Source organism: Tachypleus tridentatus, chromosome 13 (assembly GCF_004210375.1).
Source record: "Tachypleus tridentatus isolate NWPU-2018 chromosome 13, ASM421037v1, whole genome shotgun sequence".
NCBI classification, from domain to species: Eukaryota; Metazoa; Arthropoda; class Merostomata; order Xiphosura; family Limulidae; genus Tachypleus; species Tachypleus tridentatus.
The window spans coordinates 248,618,788-248,629,863 of NC_134837.1; the positions used below are offsets into that span (position 1 = coordinate 248,618,788).

At 33.4% G+C, this 11,076-nt stretch overlaps 1 protein-coding gene across 1 annotated transcript; it reads right to left on the reverse strand.

Moving 5' to 3' along the window:
* Positions 1-711: 711 nt before the first annotated feature.
* Positions 712-10,546, reverse strand: LOC143238812 (uncharacterized). The gene is made up of 4 exons (XM_076479361.1): positions 10,486-10,546; positions 5,837-6,032; positions 4,201-4,315; positions 712-2,980 (listed from the first exon to the last, which is right to left on the reverse strand). The coding sequence occupies exons 3-4, from the start codon at positions 4,294-4,296 to the stop codon at positions 2,753-2,755; spliced, it is 324 nt and encodes a 107-aa protein (XP_076335476.1). The 5' UTR covers positions 4,297-4,315; positions 5,837-6,032; positions 10,486-10,546; the 3' UTR covers positions 712-2,752.
* Between the last annotated feature and the right edge of the window lie 530 nt (positions 10,547-11,076).

The following is an 11,076-nucleotide window of genomic DNA, read 5'->3' on the forward strand; positions in this document are numbered from 1 at the left end:
AGTCATACATGGTAAAAATGGTGCTGTGAATAAGCTTACGTATGAAGTAAAAAATGTTAGCTGTGTGTATCACAACCTAATTTAATTTGTTTCACGTTAATAGAAGCCGTGACATGTTTCTTCGTTATATACATATTTATCACAACTCACATGACGATATGTGCTATTAATCAGATGTGTTTGTATGGAAGTATCTCGCCCTCCTTTTGCTTGGTAACTGAAGTAAGCAGATGATGAATACAAGAACAATGTAACCTAATACCCTTTATTCAGAAGTCAATACCCTTGATATATGGGTAGATATCATATTAATACAATAATGTAACCTATCGATTAGTCTTTATAACACCCATTACTACTTTACGCTAGAGAGTCTGTTACTACAGATGGACAGTTTACAGGAGGATTCTGGCATTTAAGTTCTGTATGTGGTTACTTTTAATGTACGCGGATGTTGTTACTATGGTTTCTGTAGGCATCACTAGGTGAATTATGTATATTACAAAAAAGCCCATAGGATTGAGTATAGATTTCAATTTATTGTGCACGTTTTATATTTACGGATTTCTTTCTTTAGATAGTCTTACTTGGTATATTGTGCGTGTCATAAAATGGTGGATACTCTTATTAAGATTCTATGTATACACTGTGTTACTAAGGGTAATTTGATTTCAAATGTTTATATTTAAGTATGACATTCTTCATTTACAAAAGCTGAGAGTCTTCTATTGAATGTACATCTATTATAGGTTTAGTATAATGAAAGTGTACCTGACGAAACAGTATAGGTTTAACTTAAATGTGTTTTACAAAGGTCTTATTAGGCGTATTCTGTGTGTCTTACAGTGGTGTTTCTATACTTCTGTGGAGTTGCTACAGATTTAAATTTACGTTTGTATTTTTCAGCTACATGTGCTTCTATGAGAGAATAATGTTACTAACATACTACTGAAACGTTTCTGTCATAACTGTTTTTTCATAAATACTGGTATAGAAAACTGATTGTATTTTTATGATCTAAGGTACTGATTATAGTGTTTCCTTCTATAATCTGTACTTCTGTGTTACTGAACTCACTATAAACTGATCTACCTGATTCAGTATTTTTTGCCTGTACTTCTGTAATCCTGGAGTCTTTAGAAACTGATCTACCTGATTCTGTGTTTTTGTCCAGTACTTCTGTGTCACTGGAATCATTTGAAACTGATCTATCTGATCCTGCATATTTTTAATCTGTACTTCTGTTTTACTGGAGTCACTAAAACTGGTCTGTCTGATTCTGTGTCTTTGTCCTGTACCTCTGTGTTCCTGAAGTAATTACAAACTGATGTACCTGATTCTGTATTTTTTGCCTCTACTTCTGTGTTACTGGAGTCACTACAAACTGATCTATCTGACCTGCATATCTTTAATCTGTACTGCTGTGTTACTGGAGTCACTACAACTGATCTGCCTGATTTTGTGTTTTTATCCTATACTTCTGTGTTACTGGAGTCATTGGTAACTGATCTATCTGATCGTGCATATTTTTAATCTGTACTTCTGTGTTGCTGGAGTCATTACAAATTGATTTACCTGATTCTGTGTTTTTTATCCAACAATTAGACAAAAAAAGAATTGTTAAATAACAAAAACTAAAACAAGCAAGAATAACTCTTTGAAAATTTTATGAAAATCGTTTTTCCTCTAATTAAGAAACGCTATCTTTCAAATTTAACTACTAGGAGTGCCTGAAAGATTAGATTAAATACAGAAATGCTAATTTCTGCAACCCAATTGGTCATTTTCTTACAGTTGGTACGCAATCTACAAGAAGTCTTGAGAACAGGAGCCGACTAAGTAATGATTGAAGTAAACAACAGTCATTTCTGTCACGTATAAAGTAATTAAATTCCCTGTTAACTTGAAGTTCTTGGAAGAACTAGTATTAGAATGTCAGGGGTCTGAAGAAGCCAAGCCAGGAGCAGAGATGACCCAAAACCAGTTACGGACATTGGACTTTGGTGACGATCCAACACTACTAAACCATATTGGACATTTACTACCAGGTGACGATCCAACACTACAAAAGTATGTTGATATTTATTACCACTACAAAACCGTGATGGTAATCTGTTTCTAGGTAATAATTCAACAGTATAAAACCATATTGGTCATCTCTTAGCAGGAAAATTACTATCATTAAGAGCTAAAATAGTATGTAATGGCACTCTGACTTACTTCAATCAGCAGTGTGTATCACGTATCCGTTTTGGGAAAAATGTTCAAACTAACATTTGATGTACCAGTGTTAAACATTGGTGTGGCCCAATCAGACAAAATCTGTGAAGAAGGAAAACAAGTTATGGTTGAAACGGAACTGGGAAAACATATTGAGTGAATTTTTATCAAACCCGCCTCTCGGAGACAATGAAGCCACCATTTCCACAAAGAAATATTTACTCTTCAAGTAGATGGTAAAAATGAACAAACCGGACTAACATCAAATAAAAACAGGACGAGCTGTGAAAGTGGTCAAGAATTACAAACGTCCAAATCAAGGACCTAACAATCCAGTTTAAAGATCTAACGTTTGTTCAACGACTAATCAAACGATAACTAGTGAGTCTATTCGTTGGTTCTTTTTAAACAGAAAACTGGTTTGGAAAATTATCTGCGACTTTCACCCATCTTTGGATTTTTGATTAGATTATTAAAGAGAGTACTACAAGTCTTTTTGTTTGTTTGTTTGTTTGATTTCATCTTGCTAAGCCTAAGTTTTGTTATTCGTTATTGCATCTAACACCAAGGAAGTATAACTGTAGCTACAATCCTCATCCATCCAAGTACACTTTTTAATGAAATCCTGTGTCTGATGTCCAATCTTCTGACGTATAGTTATATTTAATTTGTGCAAGATGTTGAAGAATATTCGAATGTCACTGTATGACTGACTTTTATCTTGGTCGTTTCTTTTACAGGACGAAATAGCTGAACGAGGCTGAAGAAAGAGAAGAGATGAAGTTACAAATTAAGTATGCCACAAAGGAGGTAAAAAGTCACATTCTTAACTTTTCAGTAAAATTCTATTCACTCGTACTAGATTTATATTGGTAACTAAATATGTTATTTTATAACTATTCTGGATATCTGAATCTGTTAATTCCATGACATCCAACGCGATATGAAGAAGCAGTGAAACTGGATGTATCAGAAAGAGGTTCTAACATTGTTTATAGTTTTTTAGTACTGTGACGTCACTGTAAACTGATCGCTTTAGGGAATAATATGTACAGTTCTTTCTGTTTGAAATTAGTCATACTCTCAGATCATAAGAACGTGTTCAGATCAGGGATATAGAATTTCCAAGATATGAATATCACTTCTACCTGATACTATTGGAGAACAAAAAAATGGATGAACGTGGGATACCGGCCATCCAGAAAAAAACCTAAAATACTCTAACTGTGATAAACAAAGTGTACCGTCTTGTTACAGGTGAGAAAACACAGACATTAAGACGAGTAGCAAAAGCCCTCTATGAGATCTAAGTAACACAAATTGTTTGTAAATAACGCCCTCAAGCGGCTGTAAAATGAATCTAGTACTCATGCTATTCTTTACAAATATATAATAGACTGTTACAAAAAGTCATTGCAAAACTGCTCTCACCGTACTCTCAATAGGACACAAAACATATGAAGGACCAATATTGTGCTTTCGGCATGACAGCTTTAAAACAGAGCCATGCTGCAGGAATGTTGGCCAAATGCATGGTTAACAGATAGAACATGACCGGTTGTTGTGATATCGACACCAAAATTAGTTATAATATAACATACTCACCCTCTCCATATGTAATGGGTGCTTTATTAATCCGGTATTACTACAGTGTAATACAATAAACAGAATTAATAGCATTTCTAATAATAAAGTATTAAATATTTTTATTGATTAAACCTAACCTTTAGATTTTCATAAATACAGATGCTAGAATAAATAAACTTTGTTGGTGAAATTGCAGGTGATGAATATTTTAATGTATTCAAAAGTGTTACCACTTACTACAATGACTAATAAGTTAACAATGGTATTACAACTTACTACCGTGACCAGTACGTTAACAATTCATATGTATTTCATGAATACACACCTTGGTAAACCTTTCCCTCTGCCTAGATATCACTTCAAATACATGTATATTTATCGTCACAGACTTACTGGAAAGAGAATAATCGAATAATCCATTGAAAGAATTCCAGCGACCAACAGGAGAATGTATAGGTCTTCATTTGGGTTGACGTGTTGCTGTAGCATCAGAGCTGACTTACGAAGTCTGGGATCAAACATAAACTTAAGTTTAACTGGTGGCGAAGATATCTGTTAACTGTTGAATTAAACTTATAATCACTTGTTAACCTTTATCAGAAGAAACAGAATACAATTAAATCCCCATTACACAAATAAGATACGAACTGATCCCGAGCAAGTAATCAGAATACAATTAAAAAACAAAATACGAACTCATCTCTCACTAAGTGCATTCCAGTTCAGTTACAACTTGAAAAGAAAATCGCTTCTAATGTTTTCACTAATGTTTGACTGATTGACATGTTCTAATTGTTTGACTGATATACATTAGTCACATGTTTTAATAACCTGACAGATGTTTCCTATGTACAAGTTTTGTTAGCCTGATATTTTTCAATTATATTTTTGGGAGTTATATTTGCATACAAAAAGTTAATAAAACCTTAGTCGAAGAGTTTTTATTTTTCCAACCTAGTCTGTTAGTGGTAAATTTAATGACGTTCATATCCAAACTCTTCATTAGGTTAGTTGTTTGTCTGAGGACTCAAACCACTGAAAACCGGGTTCCGATACTCGCAGCAGGCACAGCACAGATAACCAATTAGGTAATTTAATGAGCTCTACGTTTTACAATACTAATAATGACCATCTTAAAACAAACAGCAGAACGCTAGAATTCAGGGTTCGATTTGCGCAGATGACCCAATGTCACTTTTTAAAAAGACCCTGTTTTTAAGAATTATATTGCCAAACAGTGTTATATATAACTCAAAGATGTTCAGTATTATCTCAGTCTTTTCAGTTGGCTTCTCTTCTAAAACAACAATTTTGTCATTTTGAACAGACGCGTTTATGTTGTGACTGAATGAACCAAACATATTCTAGAAAATGTGATAGAGTAACCTAACAATACGATGCGCCATAACCCAGGCGCGTTTGAAAGATGGACCTTTCTCCTTCAGGCCCATCTTTCGAAAGCGTTTGAGTGTCTCATATTTGTGTTAAATTAATTTCTTGGGTCTACGTGTTTTCTCTCATCAGGGAGAGTAGAACCAAGGCAGACTTCTTAGATATATTTTAAAGTGATATAAACAATTGCCTAAAAGACTCTAGTTTGGTAGTCATTCCGGTTTTACTACCTGTAATTACCTCGAATGAGGCTTCAAACGAACGCGGAACCCGCGAGCAAAATACGTGAAGCCGACGTCAAACAATAATGACGTAAATCCGTAAGTTGCCTCAAGAACTACTTTTATACACCTTAATGAAGGGAAAGTTAAAAAAATAGGAATTAAACTAAATGATTAAAATGTCATGTATGTTTTAACGTTATTTTGTACACTATTGTAGTTTGTGTATTTATATCATTATCTTCATATTCTGGTTGTACAGCGGAGGGAGAATTACACACTTGCGTAAGGTTACAGACGAAAAGAAGTTCTACTCTCTCTATACACATTAATGTTAAGCCTTTAACCTTTACAATTAGTATTTTACTCATTCAAAGAATCTCAAAGCCTTATAAATCGTTTTTCCTTCAACTTACCCGTTCAGGTTGCACACAGTGACAGCAGGAAACTCCAACTCCAAATTCTTCTCCACGTCTAAATTGACAATGACGGGATACTCCAAATATGACGAAACAAAGCTGATGCTATGATAGATGCAAAATCCAATGCACAAGCAAAAAACGAAGATCCAGATGCAACGACGACAAACAGTCGGTGACTTGGCAATAAAATCTGTTGTTAAAATAGAAACATTTACTACAATAATTATCTTCCACAATAAAATCGGTTGTTAAAATAGACACATTTACTACAGTAATTATCTTCTACAATAGAATCTGTTGTTAAAATAGAAACATTTAGTACAGTAATTATCTTCTACAATAAAATATGTTGTTAAAATAGAAACATTTAGTACAGTAATTATCTTCCACAATTTAATCTGTTGTTAAAATAGACACATTTACTACAGTAATTATCTTCTACAATAAAATCGGTTGTTAAAATAGACACATTTACTTCAGTAATTATCTTCCACAATAAAATCCGTTCTTAAAATAGAAACATTTACTACAGTAATTATCTTCCACAATAAAATCCGTTGTTAAAATAGACACATTTACTTCAGTAATTATCTTCTACAATAGAATCTGTTGTTAAAATAGACACATTTACTACAGTAATTATCTTCTACAATAAAATCCGTTGTTAAAATAGACACATTTACTTCAGTAATTATCTTCCACATGTTTCCAGTGGAAAAAAAAACTGAAATTAAAGAAGCTGTTCTAGACCTAACTGTTTCCAGTACGTATAGCTGGTTTATTAAAACATGAAGAAAGAATAAAAGTGTTTGTTAACATCAAACAAAACATAGTTCAATACATATGTTTAGATGAAAATAGAACTACATAGAAACATGTTGGAACTGTAATACATACGTATATATCCAAGTGAATACCATATGACGTATGTCTAATACGAATTGGAAATCTGATTTGTTGCCCACCAGGCTACGCCAGATCCATTTATTTGTTTTATACTGATATATGATAGGGTATGTTGAACCTTATATAAGTTGGATTGGTGACCACTTTAATTTTGCAGTGTCCTGCAATACACATGACTAGGGACATTTTGTTTTATGTATTATTTAGGTAATCGGTTGATTATTCACTGAAAGTGAGAAAAAAGTGTATGTAATACATGATGTATTAGTGTTTTTAACCAAAGAGTACGTATAAGGCTTCTCAGGTGTGACGGCATGTTATGTACACTGTGTGGTAGATCTTATTATATTACATTACTCAGAAATACTGTTTTACATTTGGTTTATAATTATAAATCTAAACGTAAGAGCAATATATATATATTTATTTAGTATCAGAGGTTAAACTCACTTTATAACGATAATGGTGGCTGGGTTTACTGAGGAATCTGTTTTGTGCCTTCAGTTATTTGGGATTAACTATTTCATTTATCAATTGTTTAATATTTCTGTTATAAAGAAATGAAAAGAATGAGAGACTAGAATGTTGAAAATTTATGGTTTGTGGATGGCATAGCTCAGCGCCTTCTACATATTTACTCTATGTTACATAAATATAATTTATTAGATGCGTTTCTTAAACATAAACAGCACATGAAATAATCCTAAAATACGTTTTATGATTACGTAATATACATAACGGTTCAAATACACGACGATGGCCTGTAAATTCTATAACTAGACCCTAAACTAATTACCCATAATTCAACATGAAAGCAACATACATACATAGGCCAGCATTAAAACTTTGGCCAAGTATATAATGTGGATAACTTAATCTAACTTGGATTATGCAACGTCACTAAATTAAAACTTATAATTTAGGATGTATTGATTCCCAGTTTGGTGCCCTCGCTATTAACGACACTTCTGGTCATAATCCAAATATCACCTCAGGAAATTCGGCCAGAGAAGAAAACATAGATTATTTTAAATACTTATACAATACTAACAACTCAAAACAATGAACATTAAACCAAGTACAGACAGAGCAACTTTTCTATCTGAAGAATATTACAATGAATGGTCTTGAATATATGTACAAATAACGTTTTTAGAAAGAACTTAACTCAGGAGAATAACTCACGCAATGCGCCAGACTTAGAACTTTTTGATCTGTTTCTCACGGTTTTTTTTAACGTTACGCCAACATCGTCGACATAAGAGAGGAGAAGCATAATAGAAAAAAAACATAGAAATATAATAGAAAACTACATTATTTTTAGCTTTATACCGAGAGTTCGAAACAGGAGTTCCCCAGCTGTGGGGTCGTAACAAGTTTATTCAACAAGAACAGGTTCTCTGTATCTGTAAATTAGCCCGATATCAATGTCCCCATTTTAAAACCCCTTCTGTACATGTCTATTGAGTTACACCCCAAATATAAATAAATCACTTTAATATGAACTCATTTTAATGAAGTACTATTATCAAGTAAGTTATAACACTAGTAACTGATTCATCGTGAAGAAACCGGAGTTTAATAATGAAGACGTTTAACAAAACATTTTATTTATAAGGTTCTAACGTTTCGGAACAACTTATTCCATGATTAGCGAAAACTGACAGTTGTGTTACAGTGATGTTTGCTACTATGATTATAATATTATATGTCATAATCATAAGTTTATTTAGTTATTATGAAAAGAGAAAATGGATAAATAAAACATTGTATGTATATATTACACTGTGACTGAGTTACGTGTGAAAATTGAGAATAATTTTAGGTCTAAAGTACTTTGTGAATCATTAAGGTCAGGCGGTCTTTAGCTAAGAATAGACTTATTTAATGTAAAGGTTAAGGTCTGAAGATCCTATGGTGGTGATAGATAAATCGTTAAATGAAATATTGTGACCTGTGTTTTCAGAATGTGTACGAATGGTTGAGTGGCTGGGTTTAAGTAGTGGATGGTTGGTTCTGTTATATACTCCAAAATGTCCACAGACACTAGTTTTTAAGTGGCGTTTAGTTTTGCCAATGTACGTGATATTACAGTGGCTACTCGTTCATTTATACATGAACCATGAATGTATAGGTTTAGGCACTTGATCTTTGTACTGAAATAGGTGTTTGATACAGAGGCTAGGTCTGTATTGTATTGTACTGAAATAAGTGTTTGATACGGAGGTTAGGTCTGTATTTTATTGTAGTGTGTGTGTGTTTTACGTATAGCAAAGCCACAAAGGGCTAGCTGCTCAGCCCACCGAGGGGAATCGAACCCCTGATTTTGGCGTTGTAAATCCGGAGACATACCGCTGTACTAGCGGAGGGCTTATTGTAGTGAAATAGGTGTTTGATACTGAGGTTAGGTCTGTATATTATTGTACTGAAATAGATGTTTGATACTGAGGTTAGGTCTGTATATTATTGTACTGGAATAGGTGTTTGATACGGAGGTTAGTTCTGTATTTTATTCTAAACTGAATTTGAGGGTAGAAGGTTTTGTTAGAGACGAGAGTTGTTTTTTTAATTAAAGGAAGGGAGATGATAAGGGAACATTTGGAGACGGTGTGAACATTGGCTGATGCTTGAAATTTATTGTTTGGGAAACTTCATGTAATATTTATTATAAAATCAGTCGGATAACCGTTGTTTAAGATGTATATATGTACAAGACAGTTTGCTCGTGTAAAACAAAATAATTATAACAAATTATCTTTAACAATGATGTAACTTTTGTTCCTTAATTTTAAAAGGAAAGATTTGAAACATTTAAAACTGCACGTTTCGCTTTCACGTGATCCGCTTGCTGTTACAGGTATAAACTTTACGAGCTGTTACGTATGATACTGTAATAATAGAACAAGGACTGCTGGCATACAAGGTTAAATTGAGGTTCTACCTGTCTTTCAGTAGCGTATGGAAACTTTTCAATCATTTCTCAAGGGATTTTGGATTCAAATATTTCTAAGCTTATGGTAGGTCGTGCCTACATGCAAAGTGAAATAAAGCTGTGTTTTTAAATGGCAGTTTGAAGTTGAATGACATGCTTACAACCAATAAAGAGGAGAGATTTCTCACTATTCAGTTAGAGCCTGAAAAACGTTCTACCAATGTATGAATTTGAATCATGTGATAGAAAAGAAAGCTTATTCCACTGTTCTCTTAATGTGTACCTTATGTTCAACAAGCGTTTCTCTCCGTATGTGTACCAGTTGCTAAACTGTTAGATTGCATTTATATTTATATTTTGATTATATATTTATTATTCTGCAGCATAAAACATTACGGAAAGAACTTCTTATGTTTGTTATTTTATTACGTTTTAACAAGGAAATATGCTACATGTTTAAAACAAAAAAAAAACAATAAAAATACTCTTAATAAAGAAGAGAAGGTGTCACATTTGACATATATCAACCTACGGTATTTCACCCTTGGTATAAAGTGAAGTATCAACTTACGGTACTTCTTCAATGGTATAAAGTGAGGTAACAACCTATGGTACTTTGCCTTTACTATAAACTGAGGTATCAACCTATGGTACTTTGCCTTTACTATAAACTGAGGTATCAACCTATGGTACTTTGTCTTTAGAATAAAGTGAGATATCAACTTACGGTACTTCTTCCATGGTATAAAGTGAGGTATCAACCTATGGTACTTTGTCTTTAGAATAAAGTGAGATATCAACTTACGGTACTTCGCTCTTAGTATAAAGTAGACACGCAGGGCTTGAAAGTCTGTTACAAAATGGCTTTAATTTTACAGCATAAGATACGCACCGGAAAATGAATGTCTCATATTGCACGTGGTTCGTGTTACGTCAATACACGTAATATCATTATATAAATGTTTTGTGTTTCCTGTGATGCTTGGGACTTCCTGGTAGGTATACGTTAATACATTTCAAGTGAAATCAGGTGCAACATACAGTACACACACACACCCGTAGCTCAGCCGTAAGCTTCAGGTCTCATATTGCTAAAATTTAGGGCTTTATCACTAGAACGGCACATCAGAAACAACCAATCGTGAGGCTTCATTTTTCACAACAAGCAAAACGGGCGATCGTTTCAATTATTATAATAATATATAGAATGAAACACTACGTTGTTGGCACTCTGATGAAAGTAAAACACATACATTTATCATAAAACTCTCTTAACTCAACGTTGAATACAATAGAAACGGTTGTTTTGACGCGAAATGATCGACGTTACGCTTCTGTTTATAAGAACAAATCCAGTCTACAATAAAATGTGTCAGTAACTTTCTTCTTCTCTGTT